Consider the following 24,337-nt stretch of genomic DNA (forward strand, 5'->3'; position numbering starts at 1 on the left):
TTTGTTTAATGTAAGAATGAAAGAGACGAGTCCCTTTTGACTTCTTGATTAATGGACGTTCAACGGGAGAGTGAACATATTTCCCGGATGGGGGAAGGTTTTTTTTTTGGATGGGGGAAGTACTTCAGGGAAATGATCACAAAGACAGCTGGTCTACTTGTAGGTAGAGGTGCTCAGTGCGGCCCCCTCGTGGCTGGACGCCACATTACAATAACAATAGAGCAGACTCACTTAAAAAAACATTGTGATTTTCCCCAAATCAAGGATAAAAGATATTTTCGCAAAAAAACACAGTTTGTGACTGAAACGTATTAAAAGTCAGAATTAAACTGAGGCGATATGCTCGTGCAGTACAGCCTCCGACCGCTAGTGGCAGCACTGAGCACTAACACTAGACAGATAGAAGAAGATATTCTGGGTTGTGCGTAGGCGTGTCTTCTAAGTAATGTAAATCAAGTTTATCCGAGAGAGACTGACTTCCTCAACTTCGCATTTATTCCAGATAAAACCTTTACGTGAGTACTGAAAGCTTTAACGTGACTCGAGTTATTGAATCACGACGAGAATAGTCGTTTAAGGCCTGAGTGTCATGATAGGCTGTTTTTAATTTGTAAAAAGATTAAAGATAAATAACTGCTCTGCTGGGATTTGTTGTTTAAGGGTGTGAAATACTATAGTTTAAGGTTTAATGTAAGTATTTAATGTAAATTTAAAAATCTGTTTTCTTTAAGCAATGGCGACAATAAAAATAACAAAAACATAAACGACTATAATGTGAACAGATGACTTGTGAAAATAATAATTTATTTGTAGGCCTATAGCACATTTTATACAAGTGTGCAGCTTCAAGTGCTTTCCAGCAAAACAAGACATGAAATGAACATTTAAACATGAAAAACGTTAAAAAAATAATAAAAAAAAGCATACAAATAAAATTACATAAATTACATAACACAGCAGTCACTATAGTAGAATTAAACTTTAAAAAAAGGCATAAAAATCATTTATCAGTGTCACCTTCATCTGATCACTAGGTCGATGTTCTCCAAATATGGTTTCAAAGTGACAACCCTGAGCCAGCCTCCGCTTTAAAAAAAATAAATTATAAAAAGCATCTGTTCACACAGGATCTTCAAGATATTTTCAAATGTCGGCTACATGTTATAGGCCGTCTTTAAAATCGTACCGAAACCAAAAGTTTCCAGTAGTTCCTCTAAGGCGGCTTTGACGACTTTGACGTTTATCTTCAGCTTGTAACTGTTTTAAGGAATAAGAAACAGCAAACTGATTCTGCAGTTACTCTCTTGTCTTTTCAGTCTGTCGGGGTGGACAGGATGTCTGTGACCATGACCAAGGCTGACGGGGTCACAGTGCTCACTTTGACCTCCGACCCCCAAAGTGTTTTACCTCCAATATGCCAAATCCTCAAAGGCCTTTGTTACAGCCCCGTGTGCTGCTCGGTGTCCCAGCTCCTGAAGAGGGTCCAGGGCACTTCTCAGTCAGTCCTGGGGGTGAGTAACAAGCTCATGTTTGAAGCTGCTCTGTGAAAACAACCGTCTGATCGGAGCGTTGAGTGAACTATGAAAGTATGAGACAGAGGTCCTATCACAGGCCTCTCTGCACCCCAGTGTTGTTCTCCAGATGACTTGAGCCATGACACCTGGTCACTGTATTTAAAGTGTACAGGTGTGAGGCGCTCATACTGTGTTTGCTCCCCCTCAGGCTCTGCAAATTCTGATTGGTTTGCTGAACATCGGACTTGGAGCAATCCTCGTTAACTCTGGGTATGGCTCTTCCTGGCAAATGGATGAGACCATGTATCCGTTTTGGATGGGAGGACTGGTAAGCAAACTCCTGTTGTGTTGGTTTTGTACGTTGTTTGTGTAGTAACCAGAAATGTATTGAAGAATGTGCTTCTGCATATCCCAAACTGCTTTAAAACTAAAATAAAGTTGAGTCAGAGTTGACCGAATGGAAGTTTAAATCTTTCTGTCTCTTCTGACTTTAGTTCATGTTATTTGGTGTTGTGAGCATCGTGTCTGAGAAGCGTCCAAGTCCCTGCCTGGTGAGTTCAGCAGCTTCATAATATCGCTTCGCTTTCACTGAATCATCAGCTTATAATCTGTTGTTATACAGAGACCATAAAGAAGAGCGTGTTATGTACAGTCACTCTGTGTGGTTGTTCATACTTAAAGATGTTTTTCTTCAGGTTATCGTCAACGTGATTCTGAATCTCTCAGGAGTCGCTTTCTCCATTGCAGCCATCGTGCTCTACTGCCTCAACATTGGTGACATTTGGTTGTGGTGGATGTGTGAACATAATGATGATTACTACGATAGAGACAACCGTCACACTTCAACAACTCCATCTCCTGATCAGACCAAATGCTTGGAGGCCAAATCAATGGCTCTGGTGTGTGTGGGGGGGAAATGTCATTTTGTCTTCATTACCTGCTTTTGATTATTTTACAGACTTAAAACAAGTTGGCTTTATTCAAAATGAGTTGAAGCTCCTAAAGATATTCAGAGCTTTTAAACAGCTCTTTGTTTCTTTTGTCCCATCAGATGCTTTTGAGAAGCATCAACGGCGTGCTGATTGTTCTGTGCGCCCTGGAGCTCTGTGTGGTCATCAGCTCTGCTGTCTTGGGGATCAAGGCTCTATGTGGCATCAAGAAGAGAGAGGAGAACAAGGTAGAGTCTAACACAGTCAGATTATTTATTGTCCAAAAGGGGGGGGGGATTTTGTTTCTGGCAGCAGGAGCACACAGAAGACAACAGGTTCAAGAACAACGTCATCGTCAAATCAAAATCATACAACAATCAAACAACACAATATTAAACAACAGACTCTGCCCAAAGCTCCCTGAAAGCACTTGGTGTTCAAGCATCCTATGACTTGTAACTTGTGTTGTCTAACAGGAGCCGTGTTGGGCCTGAGGCAGGTCATATGCTGTAGAGGTGATGAGTGATTCCTGTTATATTGAGAAAACAATGCTCAGACGTTTGTTGTGATTTTTTTTTAATTTCTTTGATTCTTGAAGGTGATTAAAATATAATCAAGAGGAGGGATTCGTAATGGAAGACTCATGGAAGAGCTCATGTCAACATGGGAATTTGTATTTAGTTTGTAAAGTGCAACTTGGCAGTGTGCAAAATAAGCAGTTATTCAATAATGTGTGTAATCACTGTAAATATGACAGATTTGATTGTCCACATCTGTTTATATGGTTTTCTCTTTCTTGTCTCTTTTCTCTGTCAGAATCCAGAGGACCCCGGACTCTATAAACCCCTGCTGGAGGAGGTCACCAGTAACCCTGCAGCCTGAAATGAAAATCTCTGCTTTCCACTATTAGTGCCCAGACAGGAACTCTCCTCGTGGGCATTTAAGAACCACAACCACTGACAGCATTTACTGTTAAATCCTCCGTCGGTCAGTTGTTATAATCTCTGTTGAAATTAAAGGGTCTTTTCCTACAAAGGTAGCTTAAAAATGTTTGCACTTGTACTTTTAGAGCAATGGTTCTCAACTGGTGGGTCAAGAACAAAAAGTGGGTCACAAATGTGTGCCTGGAAAAAAATGCACTTTAAAAAACACGTTTATTGTTCATTAAATGAATCAAATTCGCAGAAAATTATCTGATATTATGGTCCAGATTTCCAATGAAGGAGTTGGTGGTGATGGTGCCTCACAGCGAGGAGGTTCCTGGGCAGGAGCCTCTCTGTTGTGTGCATGTGTGGCTCCTCCCACAGTCCAAAGACGTGCTTGTTAGGTTAATAAGTCACTCTAAATTGCCCGTAGGTTAGAATGTGAGTGTGGCTGCTTGTCTGTCTCTATATGTCAGCCCTGTGATTGTACCCTGCCTCTCACCCAATGACAGCGGGGATCCATCCCTCACCCCCACAACTCTGAAAGGTAAAAGAAACTGAAATTGGATAATAATGGATGAATGGAGCTGGTGTTGAGTATTGAGTCTGGACCAGTTGAGAACCGTTCTTTTAAAGCTCTTTTGATAATGAGCTTCAGCCATTTATATTTTTCTACTTTCTTTTATATTCTGTGTTTCTTTTAAAATATGACCGTTATGATTGTCTATCCAGTCATGTGCCTACAGGTCAGATTGTTGTTGCGTAAAGGGAAGTCAGTAAGTGTGTGACACTGATGGACTGACTGGGTGTGGATTTTATTTTACTTCAGCACGCCATGTTAAAATGAAATATGAATAAAAAGTATGGGAAGCTACGACTGAGAAATGGGATCACTTCTTGTTTTTGAGTTCTCCTTTATAGCTTCCAGATGAGGGGAAGCACATCAGGGGATGTGTGGGTTCCCTTTCTTCTCCTTTCCAAATATTAACTGTGCAACACAACTTTACTCAGACAAACTTTGAAGACAAAACTGTTAGACAATTGTTACAAACAGACACATAGGCTAAGTTTGGTTCAGTTTGTGAAGAGACATTTTTGCATGTTATCTTAAAGCTTTTAGGTCCCTCAAGATTTGCAAAGATAATGCAATAAAGCTATTAGACCACTAGAGGCAGCACCACTGGAGACACGCTGAATAAAAACAGCCTTCTTCGCAGACTGGGGCGTTACCATGACAACGCCCCAGCCTGAGGGGAAGGAAGACGGTTTGACTTATTCTTCAGCTGTTACATGGCGTGTTTTGTTTACGTGGATAAATCTCGTAAAGTTCATCTGAATAAAGTTTATCTGCGTCTTCAAATCGACTGATTCTCCTCCTGGTAGGTTTCTGAAAACCCGTCCAACACTCCTCCGTATATGCAGTAACTGTCTTTGTTTTCTGCTGTTCATTTTCTCCTTTAACACAAACTGTTTACTAACACTGGTTTTGTTTATTTGTTTGTTTTTGCAATATTTATATATGCACGTATAATCCTGACAGCTTTCAAGCCCGATGTAAAGAAGTTGGTGCCAAGTGATGCGACTCAGACTAAGAACTTCCTGGTTCAGAAAATCATTTTTAAGTCCAATAACTTTGCGTGTAAAGTGAACTGACTCTGTGTTACTATGGTCAGAGGGAACAGAAGATAAATGTCAGCCTGCAGAAAAGGCCAGACACCGAGCAAAACTTGTACAAAAGAAGATGAGGACGACTTTGACGTTTATCTTCAGCTTGTAACTGTTTTAAGGAATAAGAAACAGCAAACTGATTCTGCAGTTACTCTCTTGTCTTTTCAGTCTGTCGGGGTGGACAGGATGTCTGTGACCATGACCAAGGCTGACGGGGTCACAGTGCTCACTTTGACCTCGGACCCCCAAAGTGTTTTACCTCCAATATGCCAAATCCTCAAAGGCCTTTGTTACAGCCCCGTGTGCTGCTCGGTGTCCCAGCTCCTGAAGAAGGTCCAGGGCACTTCTCAGTCAGTCCTGGGGGTGAGTAACAAGCTCATGTTTGAAGCTGCTCCGTGAAAACAACCGTCTGATCGGAGCGTTGAGTGAACTATGAAAGTATGAGACGGAGGTCCTATCACAGGCCTCTCTGCACCCCAGTGTTGTTCTCCAGATGACTTGAACCATGACACCTGGTCACTGCATTTAAAGTGTACAGGTGTGAGGCGCTCATACTGTGTTTGCTCCCCCTCAGACTCTGCAAATTCTGATTGGTTTGCTGAACATCGGACTTGGAGCAATCCTCCTTAAAGCTGGGTATGGCTCTTTCTGGCAAATAGATGAGACCATGTATCCGTTTTGGATGGGAGGACTGGTAAGCAAACTCCTGTTGTGTTGGTTTTGTACGTTGTTTGTGTTAGTAACCAGAAATGTATTGAAGAATGTGCTTCTGCATATCCCAAACTGCTTTAAAACTAAAATAAAGTTGAGTCAGAGTTGACCGAATGGAAGTTTAAATCTTTCTGTCTCTTCTGTCTTTAGTTCATGTTATTTGGTGTCGTGAGCATCGTGTCTCAGAAGCGTCCAAGTCCCTGCCTGGTGAGTTCAGCAGCTTTATAATATCCTCCTGTTAGCTTTCACTGAATCATCAGGTTTTAATCTGTTGTTATACAGAGACCATAAAGAAGAGGGTGTTATGTACAGTCACTCTGTGTGGTTGTTCATACTTACAGATGTTTTTTTTCTTCAGGTTATCGTCAACGTGATTCTGAATCTCTCAGGAGTCGTTTTCGCCATTACAGCCATCGTGCTCTACTGCATCAACATTGCCGACATTTGGTTGTGGTGGATGTGTGAACATGATGATTCCTACTATAGACACAACCGTCACACTTCCATAACTCCATCTCCTGATCAGACCAAATGCTTGGAGGCCAAATCAATGGCTCTGGTATGTGTGGGGGGGAAATGTCATTTTGTCTTCATTACCTGCTTTTGATTATTTTACAGACTTAAAACAAGTTGGCTTTATTCAAAATGAGTTGAAGCTCCTAAAGATATTCAGAGCTCTTTAACGGCTCTTTGTTTCTTTTGTCCCATCAGATGCTTTTGAGAAGCATCAACGGCGTGCTGATTGTTCTGTGCGCCCTGGAGCTCTGTGTGGTCATCAGCTCTGCTGTCTTGGGGATCAAGGCTCTATGTGGCATCAAGAAGAGAGAGGAGAACAAGGTAGAGTCTTACACAGTCAGATTATTTATTGTCCAAAAGGGGGGGGGGGATTTTGTTTTTGGCAGCAGGAGCACACAGAAGACAACAGGTTCAAGAACAACGTCATCGTCAAATCAAAATCATACAACAATCAAACAACACAATATTAAACAACAGACTCTGCCCAAAGCTCCCTGAAAGCACTTGGTGTTCAAGCATCCTATGACTTGTAACTTGTGTTGTCTAACAGGAGCCGTGTTGGGCCTGAGGCAGGTCATATGCTGTAGAGGTGATGAGTGATTCCTGTTATATTGAGAAAACAATGCTCAGACGTTTGTTGTGATTTTTTTGTCATTTCTTTGATTCTTGAAGGTGATTAAAATATAATCAAGAGGAGGGATTTGTAATGGAAGAATTCTGATTATTGTCGAGGACACGTTTGTCTCCCAGCTCGTGTGAGAGGTGCAACAATGATTTCATACATAATGTTCCTGTTTAGTCTGTATGCATGGACAAATGTTTCTCACAGATAGTGAAATATCAAAGATACCCAGACGTGAAGTTTTCTTGACATTACTGTTGTGCTGCAAGATGGCGCCAGGGTGCGTGGCCTGCCGTCTGTCTCTCCCAGTGCTGTGTGTGTTTATGCTGTTTGTCTCACTTTTTGCTCTGGATGTCGACTCAGTACTGGTGTATGATCGCCAAACACTGCTGGATCTTCAACTTTTTGCTGAACATCTGGTCAAATCTGATCACGGGGGACGTGAAACCCTGCCCCCGTTCCTGGCAAGGGTCCCGACTCACCTTTGCTGCGCCCCGGTTCCTCCTCCGCGGCGAAAGCGCCCCCGCCGAAGGGGAAGGCGCAGCGGTCAGTTGGTGAAGCTGAAGGCCCGCAGGGCTCGTCTTCCTACGCCCGATCGGACTGAATTTGGAGCGGTGCCCAGCCTCTCTACTTCCTGGTGCTCACCGGACCCTGTCAACACCTGGCCGATACCTGTTGTCGGCTTGAGAGATGTCTTCCAGCTCCACAGTCCCCGCGCTCGCCGTCCTCGCTGGCGTGGAGCAAATCACCATAACTTGCATCCTCTGTGTCGGGTTCCCGGGACAGCTACCGCATCGATCCTGCCGGCTCCGGCCAGGATTGGCCTGGTGAATGCTAGATCGCTAGCGAACAAGACTTTTATCTTAAAAGATTTCTTCACATCCCGAAGATTGGATTTTCTCTGTGTGACTGAGACGTGGCTGAGTGTTGGTGAGTCCAGCTCTTTCACGGAGCTTGTGCCGGATGATTGCTGTTATTTTAACTCCCCGCGGACTTCGGGTCGTGGAGGAGGAATAGCGACTGTCTATAGGAGTGATTATAAATGTAAGCAGATATTGCTGTCATCCTCTTCCTCCAGCTTTGAATTGAGTGTATTTGAGCTGGGTCGCTCTCATACAATGCTGTGTGCCGTGGTGTATCGGCCTCCCAAGTACAATAAGGATTTTTTAAATGACTTTTCTGACTTCTTGGCTGAAATCATGCCAAAATATGACCGTGTTCTTATTGTTGGGGATTTTAACGTGCATGTGTGTTGTCCCGAGAAGCCAATGGCGAAGGATTTCTTAAACCTCATTGACTCTTTTAATCTTGTGCAGTCTGTGTCTGGTCCCACGCAAGAGCACGGACACACTCTTGATCTTGTCTTATCTCATGGTCTGCCTGTTTTTAACTTTGAGATTTGTGATGCAGTATTTTCTGATCATATGCCTGTATTATTTGAGGCTGCTATTGCCTGCAACACGGTCAAAACTCCCGCTGCTCCTCGGCGCTGTCGTATTATTAACCCTTCCACTGCTCTTCACTTTTCTGCTGCATTTAATCAGAACTGTGTCATGCCAGAGTCTCTGTGTAATACGGAAGAGCTTAGCTCTTGGTTTCACTCCACCTGCCAAACTGTTTTAGACACTGTGGCCCCGTTAAAAACCAGGCAGCCCAGAATTAAATCTGAGCCCTGGCTGAACGACACCACTCATGCTGTCAGACGTGAGTGCCGTAGAGCAGAGCGCAAATGGAAAAAAGACAAACTGCAGGTGTCTTTTCAAATATTAAAAGACTGCTTGTGTCGCTATCAGAAAACTGTAAAAGATGTAAAAAGAAAACATTTCTCAGATATTATTCTGTCAAACTGTCACAAGCCTCGTGTTTTGTTTAGCACTATTGACAGGATTCTTAATGCCCCACAGACTGTTGGCATGGAAGCCTCTCCTGCTGTCTGTGAAAACTTTCTTCACTTTTTTATTGATAAAGTCGCTTGTGCTAGGGCTCAAATCTCAGTCCCTGCTTATGACCCTTCAATCTCCATCCCTTGCTCTGCTGTCTTTGACCAGTTTGAGCCTGTGACTTTGACTTCCTTACAGGAAATTGTTGGTCAGTTGAAACCCTCAGGTTCCCCAAATGATCCTCTTCCTCCTCGGCTACTTAAAGAAGTTTTCCCCACTGTAGGGCCATCTGTTACTGCAGTCATTAATAGCAGCCTGTCCTCAGGTGTTGTCCCTGAACTGTTTAAACATGCAGTAGTACAACCTCTGATTAAAAAACCTGGTCTGGATCCTGCAGTTCTTGTTAACTTTAGGCCGATCTCCAAACTGCCTTTTCTTTCTAAAACCCTAGAAAAGGTAGTTCACGTTCAATTGATGGCATTTCTGGAGGAGCAAAATAATATTTTAGAGGTTTTCCAATCCGGTTTTAAACCCCTGCACAGCACTGAATCAGCTCTTATCAGAGTTTTTAATGATGTCTTTTTAGCTACAGACTCCGGTGACTGTGTTATCCTTGTTCTTTTAGACTTGACTGCTGCTTTTGACACTGTGGATCATGAGATCCTGATCTCTCGTTTGGAGAATTGGGTGGGCATCAGGGGCACAGCACTGGATTGGTTCAGGTCATACCTGTCTCATCGAACCTTCTGTGTTAGCCTTGGTGACTCTTCTTCCTCCTCTGCTCCTCTCACATGTGGAGTCCCACAGGGCTCAGTTCTTGGCCCTCTCCTTTTCTCTCTCTATCTGCTCCCACTCGGTTCTATACTCAGGAAACATGGCATTTCTTTCCATTGTTACGCAGATGACAGTCAGATTTATGTTCCACTTAAAAAGAACAGTGAATACTCTCTTCGAGTATTATTCGAGTGTCTTGAGGACATAAAAGCCTGGATGGCTCTTAATTTTTTAAATTTTAATGACAATAAAACCGAAGTAATGGTTTTTGGTGGTACCTCTGGGGCCCCTCATGTGGATCTGGGTTCCTTGGCCCAGTATTCCAAGCAGTCCATCACAAACTTAGGGGTTAAAATGGACCCTGAGCTAAAGCTTGACAATCAGATCAAGGCTGTTGTCAAGTCAAGCTTCTTTCACTTAAGGCAGCTGGCCAAAATAAAGCCCATTCTTCCGAGGCAGCACTTCGAGACAGTAATCCACGCCTTTGTGACCACTCGGCTGGATTACTGTAATGCTTTGTATGTGGGGGTTAGTGGGTCCTCCATCGCCCGTCTCCAGATGGTACAAAATGCGGCTGCACGTCTTTTAACTGGCACTCGTAAATATGACCACATTACCCCCATTTTAGCCTCCCTCCACTGGTTGCCTGTGCATTATAGGATCCATTTTAAAATTCTTTTATTTGCTTTTAAATCCCTAAATGGTCTTGCCCCGCCATACCTCTCTGAGCTTCTACACTCGTACACACCGTCCCGCACCCTCAGGTCAGCTGATCAGCTGCTCCTGAGGGTGCCCAAAACTAAACGGAAGCTCAGAGGGGACCGTGCGTTTTCTGTTGCGGCTCCTAAACTTTGGAACGACCTTCCTCTCCCCCTTAAACAGGCCTCTTCTCTGTCTGTTTTTAAATCGTGTCTTAAAACCCATCTCTTCTCCCTGGCCTTTGTCACCGAGTAAGATGATTTTATTTATTTTATGTATTTTACTTATTTTATAGCATTTTTATATCTTTTAAATTATTGTGTACTGTGTATTATGCCTTTTTTAACTTTTGTTTTATTGTACAGCACTTTGGTCAGCTGTGGTTGTTTTAAAGTGCTTAATTAAATAAAGTTGGATTGGATTGGACTGCGTCTTGGATATTTCTGAGTGCGCCTGTCTCGACGCTGAAGGTTTTTCTGTGAAGCGTGCGCATAAGGAGAATTAAACCGTAGACACTGGTTGACTCAAGATCCTTTCTTTTTGCATTGATTACAGACGTTTCCAGCACACATCACAGTAAAATCAGCCAAGAGCTCATGTCAACATGGGAATTTGTACTTAGTTTGTAAAGTGCAACTTGGCAATGTGCAAAATAAGCAGTTATTCAATAATGTCTGTAATCACTGTAAATATGACAGATTTGATTGTCCACATCTGTTTATATGTTTTCTCTTTCTTGTCTCTTTTCTCTGTCAGAGTCCAGAGGACCCCGGACTCTACAAACCTCTGCTGGAGGAGGTCACCAGTAACCCTGCAGCCTGAATGAAAATCTCTGCTTTCCACTATTAGTGCCCAGACAGGAACTCTCCTCGTGGGCATTTAAGAACCACAACCACTGACAGCATTTACTGTTAAATCCTCCGTCGGTCAGTTGTTATAATCTCTGTTGAAATTAAAGGGTCTTTTCCTACAAAGGTAGCTTAAAAATGTTTGCACTTGTACTTTTAGAGCAATGGTTCTCAACTGGTGGGTCAAGAACAAAAAGTGGGTCACAAATGTGTGCCTGGGAAAAAAATGCACTTTAAAAAACACGTTTATTGTTCATTAAATGAATCAAATTTGCAGAAAATGATCTGATGTTACGGTCCAGATTTCCAATGAAGGAGTTGGTGGTGATGGTGCCTCACAGCGAGGAGGTTCCTGGGCAGGAGCCTCTCTGTTGTGTGCATGTGTGGCTCCTCCCACAGTCCAAAGACGTGCGTGTTAGGTTAATAAGTCACTCTAAATTGCCCGTAGGTTAGAATGTGAGTGTGGCTGCTTGTCTGTCTCTATATGTCAGCCCTGTGATTGTACCCTGCCTCTCACCCAATGACAGCGGGGATCCATCCCTCACCCCCACAACTCTGAAAGGTAAAAGATACTGAAATTGGATAATAATGGATGAATGGAGCTGGTGTTGAGTATTGAGTCTGGACCAGTTGAGAACCGTTCTTTTAAAGCTCTTTTGATAATGAGCGTCAGCCATTTATATTTTTCTACTTTCCTTTATATTCTGTGTTTCTTTTAAAATGTGTCTGTTATGATTGTCTATCCAGCCATGTGTCTACAAGTCAGATTGTTGTTAAAGGGAAGTCAGTAAGTGTGTGACACTGATGGACTGACAGGGTGTGGATTTTAATTTACTCCAGCATGCCATGTTAAAATAAAATATGAATAAAAAGTATGGGAAGCTATGTGTTTCTTTGACTTTGTATCTCTGCTCTCTGTATGACACCTCAAAGCATGACTGAGAAATGGGATCACTTCTTGTTTTTGAGTTCGTCTTTATAGCTTCCAGATGAGGGGAAGCACATCAGGGGACGTGTGGGTTCCCTTTCTTCTCCTTTCCAAATATTAACTGTGCAACACAACTTTACTCAGACAAACTTTGAAGACAAAACTGTTAGACAATTGTTACAAACAGACACATAGGCTAAGTTTGGTTCAGTTAGGGTTAGGGTTAGTGAAGAGACATTTTTGCATGTTATCTTAAAGCTTTTAGGTCCCTCAAGATTTGCAAAGATAATGCAATAAAGCTATTAGACCACTAGAGGCAGCACCACTGGAGACACGCTGAATAAAAACAGCCTCCTGGTAACGCCCCAGTCTGAGGGGAAGGAAGACGGTTTGACTTATTATTCAGCTGTTACATGGCGTGTTTTGTTTACGTGGAGAAATCTCGTAAAGTTCATCTGAATAAAGTTTATCTGCGCCTTCAAATCGACTGATTCTCCTCCTGGTAGGTTTCTGAAAACCCGTCCAACACTCCTCCATATATGCAGTAACTGTCTTTGTTTTCTGCTGTTCATTTTCTCCTTTAACACAAACTGTTAACTAACACTGGTTTTGTTTATTTGTTTGTTTGGAATATTTATGTTATTATATTCAACTTTTCAACGAAGAAGTCGTTTTATAATGTCATGGTGAAGTGTTCAGTTGTCATGGCAACCTGCAGCTCGTTGTTTCCTGACTTTGAGTTCTTGACTAAAAGTTCATCCGACGAAGTTAAATATTACATATTTAATTTTAAATGTAAGCTGTCAACAACATAGAGAATTTCTTTAAAGGTTATTCTTTGTAACTTTTATGTTTTTTCTATGGAAGAGGATTAGAGCCACTTTTTCAGTGGCCCAAAAGCAAATAATAATAACAATAAATAAGCGGTCCTAATCAGACACAATGGTCGATCTTCTAAATAAAAGATAAACAAAAAATATATATAACATTTGAAATGATAAAAAATGTTTTTTTGGAAGGTGAGTCCAGCCCGTCTCTTGGTGGCTTGAGACCCCAGCTTTGGGAAACACTGCGTTCGGGGAGTTTGTCCTCCTGACCCTGCTAATAAACACCATGTTCCCTCTCCTGTGTCTCTTAGGAGAGGGCAGGATGTCTCTTACCAGGACCAAGGCTGAAGGGGTCACTGTGCTCACCATAACCTCCGACCCCCAAAGTCTTTGTCCCCCATGTTGCCAAATCCTTAAGAGCGGTTGCTACAGCCCCCCATGTTGCGTCGTATCTCAGCACCTGAAGCGGGTCCAGGGATTTTCTCAGTCAGTCCTGGGGGTGAGTTACAACCTGCATGTTTTAAGATCTTCTGTTGCTCTAAGCCTTTGAGTTTTTGTCCGCTACACTTTGTATTTATTTACTTTTCAGGTGTCTTGTCACCTCTCCGTTCTGATTTGAGTAAATGAGAAAACACAGAACAGGTATTGGTGATTTGTAGTGTTACTCATATTGTGTTTTCTCCTCCACAGGCTCTGCAAATTATGATTGGCTTGCTCAACATTGGTTTTGGAGCCCTCCTCACTGGCAATGCCCCTTACTGGGCAACGTTTAACTACCTGTTTCCTTTTTGGTTAGGAGTCATGGTAAGCTAGCTAATATAATGTGTCATACATTCATGTATTTAAAGTTGTATCTTGGGGCCTTTTTGTGACCTGGAGTGTTAAAGCATTTTGAGTTGTCAGAAGAGAATCTGAAGCGTTTATTAAAATTTTTGTCTCGTCTTTAGTTCATGTTCTTCGGTGTCATGTGCGTCGTGTCTGAGAAGCGCCCAATCCCATGGCTGGTGAGAAGCTCACTGTAACATTATCCTCTTCTTATCACTCTTTCTGTTTGTTGTACATAAATGGACAACTGTTGTTTTTATTTCAGGTCATCCTCACTGTGATCCTGAATCTAACAGGAGTTGGTTTTGCCATCGCAGCCATTATTCTCAACAGCCTCTATATGGTTTCCATGGACATGCGGTGGCTTTGCGAAGCAGATTATGAGTACGGTCATGTGATGACTCCTCTGGAGATGACCATGATGGAGAAATGCAACGAGGCAGAAATGATGGTTCTGGTGAGTGTTTCAGATATCTACTTGGAACTTAAACTGACGGGTGTTATGTCTTATTAAATCTGCAGTTAATGCAGGGTACTTAATTGCTGTTTAATAACGTAAAATAAAAGATGCTACATTTACATTGAAGAAGACAACTTGCAGCATGTTGTTAACACACGTCCAGCCTCTGACCAGACAGACACCTTTCTAGACACGTGTTCCCCCGAGGACTGGACGATATTGGTTATATCATTTATAATCAGTAGATAGATGGATATAGATAGATAGATAGATAGATAGATAGATAGATAGATAGATAGATAGATAGATACTTTATTGATCCCGAGGGAAATTCAAGAAGATGGAGCTACTAAATGTGCGGCCACTCGCGTCGGCGCACAGGTGAGAAGTAACACACAAGTAAAATCCAAAATGATTCCATGACGTTTTATTTCTTTCCTCATTGACTGCCGGGCTGCTCAGAGGCCGTCAGCTCACGTTCAGGTTGTTCATTGTCGCGTGCATCTTTAGTTTTCTGACCTGACGACTTCACAGTTTCAACATAAGAAAGCAGATGAAGCGTTGCTGTACGGTGTGATCAATGCATGTTTACACTGAGTGTGAATGCTTCCATCCGAGTTTGTTCAAAAGGGTCCAGTAACAGCACGCCATGTGATGGAAGACGTTGAAGGTAACTCTGTAATGTATGTGTGTACCAACAGGGGCTGTGGAAGAGCGTTTTCCTCTTTCTGATTGTGCTGTCAGTCCTCGAGTTCTGCATCGTCATCAGCTCTGCCGTCTTGGGGATCAAAGCTCTGAAGGTCACAAATAAAGGAGAGAAGAAGGTAGAGTGTATAAATTAACCTGCTGAAGGACGAGTTAACAGAAACTCTGGTGTTTGTTCTGACATGTTCGTCTTAAAGGTTCCAGCTCTTCTGCTGGATGTTAATGTAAAAGAAAAGTTGTTTCAAAGTAAGATGACATCAAGTCTGTGAGTCAGTGATTTTAGTTTTTATCTTTCAGAACCCTGACGACTCCGAACACTACAGACGACTGCAGGAGGCGGACGTCAGCAGTAACCCGACGGTCTAATGACAGTCTGGACTTTGTGCTTTTAGCTAGAAGGTACCTCCTTCTAGCTAATATTCTCCTGAGCGTTTACACCGTTCACATCAAACTCATGTAACTCATATAACACTTAGACTTCTCTGTTCTTGCACAGGTTCCTTCAGTATTTGCACTTCTATTTTAGATCATGTTTAAGTGATATGCACCTTATCATACTGAATATCAATGCTGACTTCTATTTCATTATGTTAAAGTTTCTTTAAAAATGTTTTTTTGGGATGTTTTATGCCTTTAATTAGAGACAGAACAGTGGAGAGTTTCAGAAAGGGAGAAAGTGGGGAATGACATTCAGGAAAGGAGTCTCGGGCCGGATTTGAACCCGGACTACTCCGCTGCCTCTGAACATGGAACACACACGAGAATTGTAGTGCTCGAAATCGGTCTTTGTGTCAAGATTGAGCTCAAGGCCACTTATTTAAAAGTTTTGGTCTCTTCGAAGAATCGAAAGCCTTTTTACTCTGTCTCCAGATTTTAAGTCAAGTCTGGTAAAGAGCACCCCTGATAGTCTATAATTTAACATCACTATTGTGATAAGAAGGAAAACACTTCTTTCTAAAATAATAAATTACCTCCATTCATCCTCTATTTGATTTCAATCCCCCAAGTAGGCCCACAGCCATCCCAGTGTTACAGTCGAAGTGATTGATGTACCACATGATGATTTCTCATTGATACTGATGATCTTGTCTTGTCTTGGTCTGGGTCTTGACTCGATCTCTGAGCGCTCTGGTCTCGGGTATTTCTTGGTCTTGGTCAGTGTGACGACAACACTAGCACACACACTAACCACCAGGCTCCCTTTCTGACCTGTTATCCTTTTTTCACATAGATTTAATGATCAGCCAACGTGCCTTAATGTCAGTGTGGTTTAATCAGGTGACACTGATGGACTGCTTCTTAAAAATGTCTCTTTTTAAAAACTTTGCTGTCTGCATGTCTGATCTTGTTTTTAACCTGTCTGTGCACAGGTCACATTTACCGATGTATGTTCTATTTGTTTTTTTTAATTTACAGTAAAGTTTACTCTCATGACTTTTGAAAATGTATTATTATTTTTTCGTGTGCAAAAGGCTCATTAATACATGGTGACACAAAAAACAAACGGGTATCAACGAGGTGTTGACTGATAGTATAATGTGCTATCGTTTAGTATTGAGTGTTATTGTGTAACATCTCTTTAATGAACGATAAATGTGTAATAAACCGGGTTACCAAGGGTTCCTCGGGTAGCTGTAGCCTCTGATGATGAGTCCTCATAAAAAAAAATAATTATATTTTGCCTTAAAAGATCACATTAGGAAGGCGGTGTTTTCACATTCAACCATCTGTCATGGTAGGCATCTGTGTTCTCCTTGATAAAAGTTAAGAGGAACTGAAACATTGTGAAGATTGTGGGATATTTTATTTTTAAGATGACAAATATCAGAAATTAAACGTACAAAGGATTTTCTCACTATGGATGAGAAGCACGGGGCACCCATCCATTCTAAACATACAGATTATTAGTGTCACTAACAATTAATGAACATGTTAATCATTTCACTGAACGTCTGTTAACTGAGGCACTAGACTCCCCAGATTTCACTATTTTAGCTCCAGAATATCAATAAATACATTACAAAATGATACATGAAGAGATTCTTTCTGAAAATGGAAAATAGACCAGCAAGAACAAGAATTCCTGAAATCTCATTGAGATAATTAAACAGTGAGACAACTATACAGAAAAACTCAGTGAGCAATGAAAACTAACCTTTAAAAAAATGCTCAGAGAGGTTTGGGTTATGAAGTTGTGATAATTAAATTCAGATCATATCCTGCATGTCCACACAAGCTTTTCTTTCCATTTATGTTGTTAGAACACCCTGTTGATCAACTCATATCGGAGCTTAACTTTCTTTTTGATCAGTGTCAAGTTCCTCTCTAGCGTCCACATTGAGGGAGGTACTGCCAGGAACTATAGCTGAGATTTTATTTCCTGCTCTTCCCGTGTGCCGTCAGACAGCTTGTTATCAGGTCAGGTGGAGCTGAACTGTTTTGGTTGCGTTTCTTCTCGACACAAACAGGTTAGTGCTCTGTCTTTGTTTGAAAAAGTTAATAAAAGTTGAGCTCAGTTACACTAATCATTAATTTGTATATTGATTCTCCACTGATATCTAAAGCATCCGTTTAACTCAGTAGTGCTCTCATTGAAAATCGAAAATCTCCTCCCGTGACATTAAACTTTGTGATGAGCAACTCAGTGAGCTGGAAACAGCTTTGTTGACCCTGTGGCAGCTCAGATGCAAACAATGATAACTGTATTGAAATAATCTTCTTCCTGGTTTGCTTTGTTTTTCTTATGTAGGTCACGTAGCGGTGTCAATATTCATTTGAGTCTTGAAGTGGACTTTGCAGAGGGGTGTTGCAGATTCTCAAACAAACGTGTTTGATGTAGGTTTCAAAACAATAAAAAATGGAATTACAGAATTACAGCTTGATTCTTTTTTTTAAAACGCACAAGAGTGGGGGCGATAAAGTTTAATATAAAAATGGAACATGACTTCCTCTTCTCTCATTGGCTGCATGTCTGGTCAGCAGAAATTTGGGTCCAACTTCCTCATTGCATCTGTTTTCTCTTAGAACCCAAATGAAATGACCAGAGTTAATTCACGTTTTTTAAATGTAAAAAAGCTGCAGTGGTCCAGTGGTGCGACATTAACATATAGTTTTCACAAATTCATAAAATAGCAGCTGTTCTTTAATCCAGGAGATTTTAAGTTTCCTCTCTTGTTTCTTTTAGTTCACACAAGCGTGCACCATGTCTGTGACTATGACCAAGGCTGAAGGGGTCACTATGCTCACTTTGACTGCGGACCCCCAAAGTTCTTGTCCCCCATTATGCCAAATCTTCAAAAGCCTCTGCTACAGCCCCGTGTGCTGCACGGTGTCCCGGCACCTGAGGAGGATCCAGGGAGCTACTCAGTCGTTGCTGGGGGTGAGTTACAACTCATGTGTCTGCTTCACCTGCATTTAAGTTATGATCTGTTCAGATAGAAAAGATCTAGAAAAACAGTGTAACTTTGGGATGGTGTAGTCCCATAATAACTTCATGCTGAGTGCTGAATAGTAGCTCTCTAGTTAACGGTTTCCCCTGGTGACTGCACTTTGTCATACAGGTACATGCTCAGGTCATTCTTGTCCGTGCTTTTGTTAATTCAGTGTTTCTGCTCTTTACAGGCTATGCAAATTATGACTGGCCTGCTCCTCATCGGGCTCGGAGCGATCCTCCACAGCAGTTACACCTCCCCTTGGTGGGGAATTGAGTCTACCAAGTATCACTATTGGTCAGGTGCATTGGTAAGCAGCTGTTGTGAATGTTTTTGTTCTACTTTCTTACAGAGTGTATGACTGAAAGAAAGAACCAACTAAGTTTTTGGGCAGCTTGTAACTCTAAAGATTTGACTCCAAAGCTTTCCAGCTAAACCCTCAACCATAGCCTGTAAAAAAAGAACTAAATAATCTAGATATGTCCAACCATATGAATTCAACAATTCAAAGACATTTTAATGGATAGGTATCAGTTGAACAAAAATTGTGTCATTTAGTGCGTCCCTCGACTCTAGAGGGTAGATTCATGTAAGTATCCAATCTGGAAGGATTGCATAGTAGCAGTTAACCACTTGTGAATTGGCTAAAAATCAAATAAAAAAACCATGTACAGAATAGCACTAGAAAAACACAAATTCACCAAGTGTGCTCAAACAGGCCGATTGAAGATTTTTACCTTTGTGACATCACAAAGGGCAGTAACCCCTCCCCCAGGTGGGTGACACTCCCATAACAACTAGGGGTTTGTCTGCCTTCTCCTCGTTAACAACAGCGCATGGAGTGAGAAAACTCAAGCCATCCGAGCCCTTCCAGAGAGGGGGCGTGGTCAGAAACAGCTCATTTACATATTTAAAGCTACAGACACAGAAACAGCTCATATAGTCAGCAGGGCTCCAAATGCATGTGTATTACAGTGTTGGTGTGAAAGAGCGAAAGTCTAAATCTTTTTTTATTTTCATTTTTTTAAGTTCATATTTTTTGGTGCGATGTGCATCCTGTCTGAGAAGTTCCCCAGTCGATGCCTGGTGAGAAGTTCAACTTTAAAAAGCTGCATGTTGCTTACAAATTTTCATCTCTCTCATTTTAATTTGTGGTTTTGTTTTATTTATGTTTGCTTTTTTCCCCCCCTGCAGGTTCTCCTCAACGTGATTCTGAATCTCGCCGGAGTTGCGTTTGCCATCACCGCCATCGTACTCTACTCCATAAACATGTCTATCCTGTCAAGATGGGATGCAGGCTGTGATCCTTATTTCTATAATTACAGTGAATATGGTTACAGACGACCAACTCAGACTCCAGAGGAGAAGTTGATGACTGAGAAATGCCGGGAGGTCCAAGCAGTGATTTTGGTAAGTGTTTTATGCCTTTGAGCAAAATGTCAAATGTTCGTTCTTTCATATCTTAATGTTCACATCTGACACTTTAAGAAATGCCTTTTACTTTTTATAGTTGTCTTTCATGAAAGCTGGATCCTTTATCAAGCTATCAACACTATGTTATTTATTGAGCTAAAGCTTTTTTTTAATCAAATTAGAAAAAAAAAAACTTTATTACTATTTTTCCCCTTCAGATGCTTTTGACAGGCGTCAATGCTGTTCTGATTGTCCTGTGTCTCCTGGAGTTATGCACAGTCATCAGCTCTGTTATCTTGGGGATCAAGGTTCTGAGGAGCAGAGAGGAGACGGACCACAAGGTGGAGTCTTCATCAATTATTTTTATCGCTAAACCTTTAGTCTGCACGGGGGAAGACTCACTTATTTCTTCACTAAACGTTTATGTCAGAAACTTCTGGTCATTATTTTTTAAACTTTTTCTGATGTCACATTTCTAATAGTTGACATGATACCCTCTTCACTGTGACTAGTCCTCAGTCAGAACTCTGTTAGTTCTGAGTCTTAGCGGGTTTGGACTGTTAAAGTGCACATCCATGTTGGAGTTTAGTCACCAGAACCTGCATCCAAGTGGATTCATAAGACCAAAGTGTTTGAGTATTAGTCCAAGTTGAGTCCCAAGTACCCAGTGTGTGTCCACGTTAAGTCTCGTGTCCTTCGTGTTCGGGTATGAGTCCAAGTCTTTTATCCTTTTAAAAATTGTGGAAAGACAATAATCTTTCTCCCCGACAAATCTTTCTCAAATGTGATGCATTTTGCAGCCGACGGCCGTGTTATAATTAATTTGATTGTCTTAATTATTAGAAAAAAGTCTTAGAAAAGTGTTACCTGAAAAAGTGAACTTCAAAGTATTTACTGCTCTGAATGTTTCTCTTTTAGAGCCCTGATGACCCAGAACACCAACAACTGCTGAAGGAGCTCATCAGTAACCCTGCAGTCTATTGACAGTCTCAGTTTTGTGCCGAATAACCCAACTTTAGCCTGATGCACTTAGACATTTAATGTTATGTAATGTGACATTGAATGACTCTACTTCAGCTAGCACAGTCTCTGCTAAACTTCTCAGTCTTTTCCTTCGAAGGCAGCTTAAAAAACTATCTGCAAGTGTAAGTTTGATTATGATTATACCGCTTTTAGGGGTATTATATCAAATTCTTATTCTCATGCTTGTCCTCTCTGTCTAATGTGATGTCTGTCTGTGAAAGTCCTTGTGTGTCGCACAATCACATCAGGCCTTTTTAAACTTCATCTTGCGGAGGAAAAAAAAAAAAAAAATTAAACACTGAAATAAACATGCCCTTTCACATTCCTGCTGTTTGAATCCTTACATTTCTGTAAGGTAAAACAAAATCAATTTCACATTAAAACAGTTTTGTTTCACAACAATCCATGAAGTCCTCAAGACATAGAAAAAAAACTTTTTCCCAGTTTAAATCCAGCACTCCTGTGTTAGAAAGCGTATCTGAATATTTTTGCAACACAATAACTGTTGTCTCTTACTGTAAACATATCAAACGTCTGATGAATCAACCGACACATTTTCGTCCAATTAAAAAGCTTTGTCGTAGCTTATGATCAAATCAAATTCATCCAGATGTTAGATGATGTTCATCCCGTTAGATACTCGTAGTCATTATTTTGATGTAACATGTTATTTCAGCTTGAGTTCCTATAGAGTGAATGCATATAATACATAAATGATCGATAATTCTTAAAAGCTGCTTAATAAAAAGAATGAATTCAAACTTAAACATCTGTACTGACTCTTGACCTGAACTTCCTCTTCTTATTTCATTTGGCGTCAACATGCTGAAGTCACTCAATAAATCAATCATTATTTCTATTTGTATTGTCTGAACAATCGTAAGTCCTTATCTGGCTTGCAATACAAATATGCTCTCAATATATGAAGTACATGGCAGCAGGCTGATCTCTGAACTGACTGATCAGGGAATACGTCCATATTTATACAGTCTATAGTTCCAAGCTCTTTGTGGACACAAGATTATTGTTCTGATTGGAAAGGGAAGAAGTGTAACGTTAGGGGACATTTTAGATAAAGTTAGGCTGCCGGTGTAGAAACATCAACAGGTGAGCTCACTGCGCGACACTCGACTCTACAGAGGCAGCTTGGTATGTGGGCTCTGAACTGGGTGTTATTTGAGGGCTTTTTAATGTTTTTTATGTTCTATAAGAGAATGAAAGAGAGAGAAGGGTGGTGTTTGGTGTAAAAATATAACATTGGCTTTAAAACAAAACCACAGCTGACCTTAAAGAGTCGTAAGGTTTGTGTCCATCATAAGGTTCAACAGATTCATTAACACGTTATAATGCATATATGTGTGCCTCAAAAACCTTTGATATGTCAGCACATAACAGACGTACAAACAATGCTGTCACATGGTCAGTAAAAGCCTCTGCAGCATCGCTCAAAGTTACTGAGTAAAAACTCTTTAAGAAGGGGAACGATCAGTGCAGTCTTACTGCCTCAAAGCATTCGCTCGCTGTGATACACCTGCTTATTTGGATATGATAGGATTGTGGACGCCAGAGACTCTCTGTTGACTTTACCAGGTGCTCAGACGTGAACCAATCAAACTGATCCACTCTGCTCTAAAAATACTCCCTCCACACACACACACTCGCACCTGCACGACAAAATAACCGACTTCTGAGCTTCAACCTCAAATCACAAGAACAATTTCCCAAGCGGATAGTCCTGGTCAAGGATTTAATCGCTGAGCTCTAGAAGAACTTACTTTCGTGTGTGTGTGTGTGTGTGTGTGTGTGAGATGTATCTCAGTTGGAGTATGTCATCTCACTTGAAGACTTCCTGTTCTGTGTGCCAGATGTTGATGCTGCAGTCTTGTTTTACCACAGCTGTTGGGGTAAGAAAAACAGACGTACAAATATCCCCATACAGCTTCAATTAACTTGTAAAATAACACAAAGATATTGTGTTGGAATGAATCTCTTACAGACTTTGCAGATCATGGTGGGTGTGTTCAACATCGGACTCGGTCCGGGGCGAACGAGCACAGTTCCTGGAGATTTTGCCAGTTTGGGAGCGGCTTACTGGCTGGGTGGTGTGGTAAAAATAATATTTTTGTTTTATTTAAGATTACCTGGAGAACATGTTTCTTTAATTCTTCATGCTCAATAGTTGCATTATGTTACACGTTTGGTTCAAAATATAGCATGAATCAAGCAGCAGAGGAGATTTGTGAGCCTGTATCTCAGGACCCCCCCCCCCCCCCCCCCCCACTGTGACATCACAGGAGAACAAATCTTAAATGGAGCATTTTTCTCTGTGTTGTAAGACTTATGCAGACCACAAACAAAGGACTGGATGGGTTTATTTTATATTTTGTGGGCCAGTAGTCACTCAGGTTACCCAAATAAATGTTCGAAAACACTTTAAAACTGGAATTTTCATAATATGTCACATTTAAGGGACATTATTGGAGAGGCAGAGTTGGCTTTTCTGGCAAAACTTCACCATCTGGTAAAAGGAGAGTGACCTGATGAAGGCCACAAGTCAATCTCATGAAGGGAAAATAGGCTGGCGCTCGTTAAGTGATACAAGTGTAAAAGCATAAAAAAGAGCAGGATTGTTTTATGACACCAATTCCTCTGATATTTCTAATGAACTGAAATGTTTCTGCGTGGTTGTCACTGATGTGATCTCTCTGTTGACCTCTCTTTAGTTTATTGTGACTGGAATCATGTCCATTTTGGCCGGACGTTTCCCTTCTCGTGTCTTGGTAAATAACAACAACAACAATAAGACTGTTGAGCAGTTATTACAACCCTCTTGTTAAAGAAGTTGGGACATTTTGTACAGTGTATATAAGTCAGAATTTGATGATTTTCTTAAAAATATCCCAAAGCACCTTTTAAAATATTGCTTGACTTTGTCTTCCTCTCCTCTCAGGTGGGCTTCACTGTGTTCATGAACATTGCGGCAACCATCTTTGCCATCACCGGCATCGTGCTGTACGCCATAGACCTGCGGAACGCCTCCTTCCTCTGGATGTGTGATCGCAGCAGAATCGCTGCTCGTCATTTTCATGAAGACAAGTGCAGGAATGTGGCGCTCCGTGCTCAGGCAAGCGTGCTGCTAAAGTACCGTGATCAGTACTTTGAGATTTAAAATGAGTAACACAAGAATAATAGCACACTGTAAAATGTTGGGGTAAATGTTCTGTTTTTACTCAATAGGTGAGAGGACATAAAGTCAATAAAATAACAGAAATAAAGTATGGAAAGTAAAATAACACAATAGAGAAAAGTTCCCTTCTAGCATCATAATGTGATGTATCGACATATCAATTGATTTCTGCTCCTTTAGGCTTTGCTGAGGTCCATGGACACCACGCTGATCGTCCTGGCCGTGCTGCAGCTCTTGGTCAGCGTCGGACTTGCTTTTCTGGGCATCAAGGCTTTGATCAGTGAGAGGAGAAAAGAAAAGGTATGAAGCATTAGAGAATATAAGCATATAGGTCTACACAGGCATGAGATGGAAGCTGTGTGCTACGTTCAGATTGGTGGAGCAAAGTAAGATCAGCAGCACCAGCAGTCTTAGAATAAGAAGAATTCAATTTTCAGGTAATGTTTACCGTTTA

The 24,337-nt window shown here is 41.3% G+C and overlaps 5 protein-coding genes across 6 annotated transcripts; all 5 read left to right on the top strand.

Moving 5' to 3' along the window:
* Positions 1-410: 410 nt before the first annotated feature.
* Positions 411-4,256, top strand: LOC306823467 (membrane-spanning 4-domains subfamily A member 8-like). The gene is made up of 7 exons (XM_079343021.1): positions 411-515; positions 1,317-1,511; positions 1,723-1,842; positions 2,009-2,065; positions 2,210-2,413; positions 2,566-2,691; positions 3,260-4,256. The coding sequence occupies exons 2-7, from the start codon at positions 1,335-1,337 to the stop codon at positions 3,323-3,325; spliced, it is 750 nt and encodes a 249-aa protein (XP_079199147.1). The 5' UTR covers positions 411-515; positions 1,317-1,334; the 3' UTR covers positions 3,326-4,256.
* Positions 4,257-4,608: 352 nt separating this feature from the next.
* LOC306823468 (uncharacterized protein) lies at positions 4,609-11,969 on the top strand. Its single transcript, XM_079343022.1, has 7 exons — positions 4,609-4,745; positions 5,203-5,397; positions 5,609-5,728; positions 5,896-5,952; positions 6,104-6,304; positions 6,457-6,582; positions 10,993-11,969. The coding sequence occupies exons 2-7, from the start codon at positions 5,221-5,223 to the stop codon at positions 11,056-11,058; spliced, it is 747 nt and encodes a 248-aa protein (XP_079199148.1). The 5' UTR covers positions 4,609-4,745; positions 5,203-5,220; the 3' UTR covers positions 11,059-11,969.
* Positions 11,970-12,326: 357 nt separating this feature from the next.
* LOC306823469 (membrane-spanning 4-domains subfamily A member 5-like) lies at positions 12,327-16,263 on the top strand. Its single transcript, XM_079343023.1, has 7 exons — positions 12,327-12,514; positions 13,151-13,338; positions 13,530-13,643; positions 13,787-13,843; positions 13,930-14,121; positions 14,826-14,948; positions 15,127-16,263. Exons 2-7 carry the CDS (start codon positions 13,162-13,164, stop codon positions 15,193-15,195), a joined length of 732 nt encoding a protein of 243 aa, XP_079199149.1. The 5' UTR covers positions 12,327-12,514; positions 13,151-13,161; the 3' UTR covers positions 15,196-16,263.
* Positions 16,264-17,212: 949 nt separating this feature from the next.
* LOC306823466 (transmembrane protein 176B-like) lies at positions 17,213-21,463 on the top strand. Of its 2 annotated transcripts, none has more exons than XM_079343019.1 (7): positions 17,213-17,297; positions 18,014-18,208; positions 18,451-18,570; positions 19,290-19,346; positions 19,455-19,670; positions 19,892-20,014; positions 20,592-21,463. In XM_079343019.1, exons 2-7 carry the CDS (start codon positions 18,032-18,034, stop codon positions 20,655-20,657), a joined length of 759 nt encoding a protein of 252 aa, XP_079199145.1. In that variant the 5' UTR covers positions 17,213-17,297; positions 18,014-18,031; the 3' UTR covers positions 20,658-21,463. The 2 variants fall into 2 exon arrangements, with proteins under 2 accessions (XP_079199145.1, XP_079199146.1); XM_079343020.1 differs by lacking the exon at positions 17,213-17,297 and adding an exon at positions 17,466-17,664.
* Positions 21,464-21,569: 106 nt separating this feature from the next.
* Positions 21,570-23,865, top strand: LOC306824033 (membrane-spanning 4-domains subfamily A member 8-like; the record flags this gene model as incomplete). Its single annotated transcript, XM_079343992.1, has 5 exons — positions 21,570-21,803; positions 22,541-22,600; positions 22,693-22,803; positions 23,420-23,476; positions 23,647-23,865. Exons 2-5 carry the CDS (start codon positions 22,562-22,564, stop codon positions 23,863-23,865), a joined length of 426 nt encoding a protein of 141 aa, XP_079200118.1. The 5' UTR covers positions 21,570-21,803; positions 22,541-22,561.
* Positions 23,866-24,337: the final 472 nt, after the last annotated feature.

This window comes from Symphodus melops (assembly GCF_947650265.1).
Source record: "Symphodus melops genome assembly, chromosome: 5".
Lineage (NCBI taxonomy): Eukaryota > Metazoa > Chordata > Actinopteri > Labriformes > Labridae > Symphodus > Symphodus melops.

What these genes read in the sequence shown, in the direction of transcription:
- LOC306823467 (XM_079343021.1), top strand. Translation starts at nt 1,335, where the DNA reads ATGTCTGTGACCATGACCAAGGCTGACGGGGTCACAGTGCTCACTTTG. An exon ending in AGGCCAAATCAATGGCTCTG is followed by an intron (nt 2,414 to 2,565) that starts GTGTGTGTGGGG and finishes TTGTCCCATCAG; the next exon opens with ATGCTTTTGAGAAGCATCAA. An exon ending in AGAAGAGAGAGGAGAACAAG is followed by an intron (nt 2,692 to 3,259) that starts GTAGAGTCTAAC and finishes TTTCTCTGTCAG; the next exon opens with AATCCAGAGGACCCCGGACT.
- LOC306823468 (XM_079343022.1), top strand. Translation starts at nt 5,221, where the DNA reads ATGTCTGTGACCATGACCAAGGCTGACGGGGTCACAGTGCTCACTTTG. An exon ending in CTTCTCAGTCAGTCCTGGGG is followed by an intron (nt 5,398 to 5,608) that starts GTGAGTAACAAG and finishes GCTCCCCCTCAG; the next exon opens with ACTCTGCAAATTCTGATTGG. An exon ending in CGTTTTGGATGGGAGGACTG is followed by an intron (nt 5,729 to 5,895) that starts GTAAGCAAACTC and finishes TTCTGTCTTTAG; the next exon opens with TTCATGTTATTTGGTGTCGT.
- LOC306823469 (XM_079343023.1), top strand. Translation starts at nt 13,162, where the DNA reads ATGTCTCTTACCAGGACCAAGGCTGAAGGGGTCACTGTGCTCACCATA. An exon ending in CTTTTTGGTTAGGAGTCATG is followed by an intron (nt 13,644 to 13,786) that starts GTAAGCTAGCTA and finishes TCTCGTCTTTAG; the next exon opens with TTCATGTTCTTCGGTGTCAT. An exon ending in AGCGCCCAATCCCATGGCTG is followed by an intron (nt 13,844 to 13,929) that starts GTGAGAAGCTCA and finishes TTTTTATTTCAG; the next exon opens with GTCATCCTCACTGTGATCCT.
- LOC306823466 (XM_079343019.1), top strand. Translation starts at nt 18,032, where the DNA reads ATGTCTGTGACTATGACCAAGGCTGAAGGGGTCACTATGCTCACTTTG. An exon ending in CTACTCAGTCGTTGCTGGGG is followed by an intron (nt 18,209 to 18,450) that starts GTGAGTTACAAC and finishes TGCTCTTTACAG; the next exon opens with GCTATGCAAATTATGACTGG. An exon ending in AGTTCCCCAGTCGATGCCTG is followed by an intron (nt 19,347 to 19,454) that starts GTGAGAAGTTCA and finishes CCCCCCCTGCAG; the next exon opens with GTTCTCCTCAACGTGATTCT.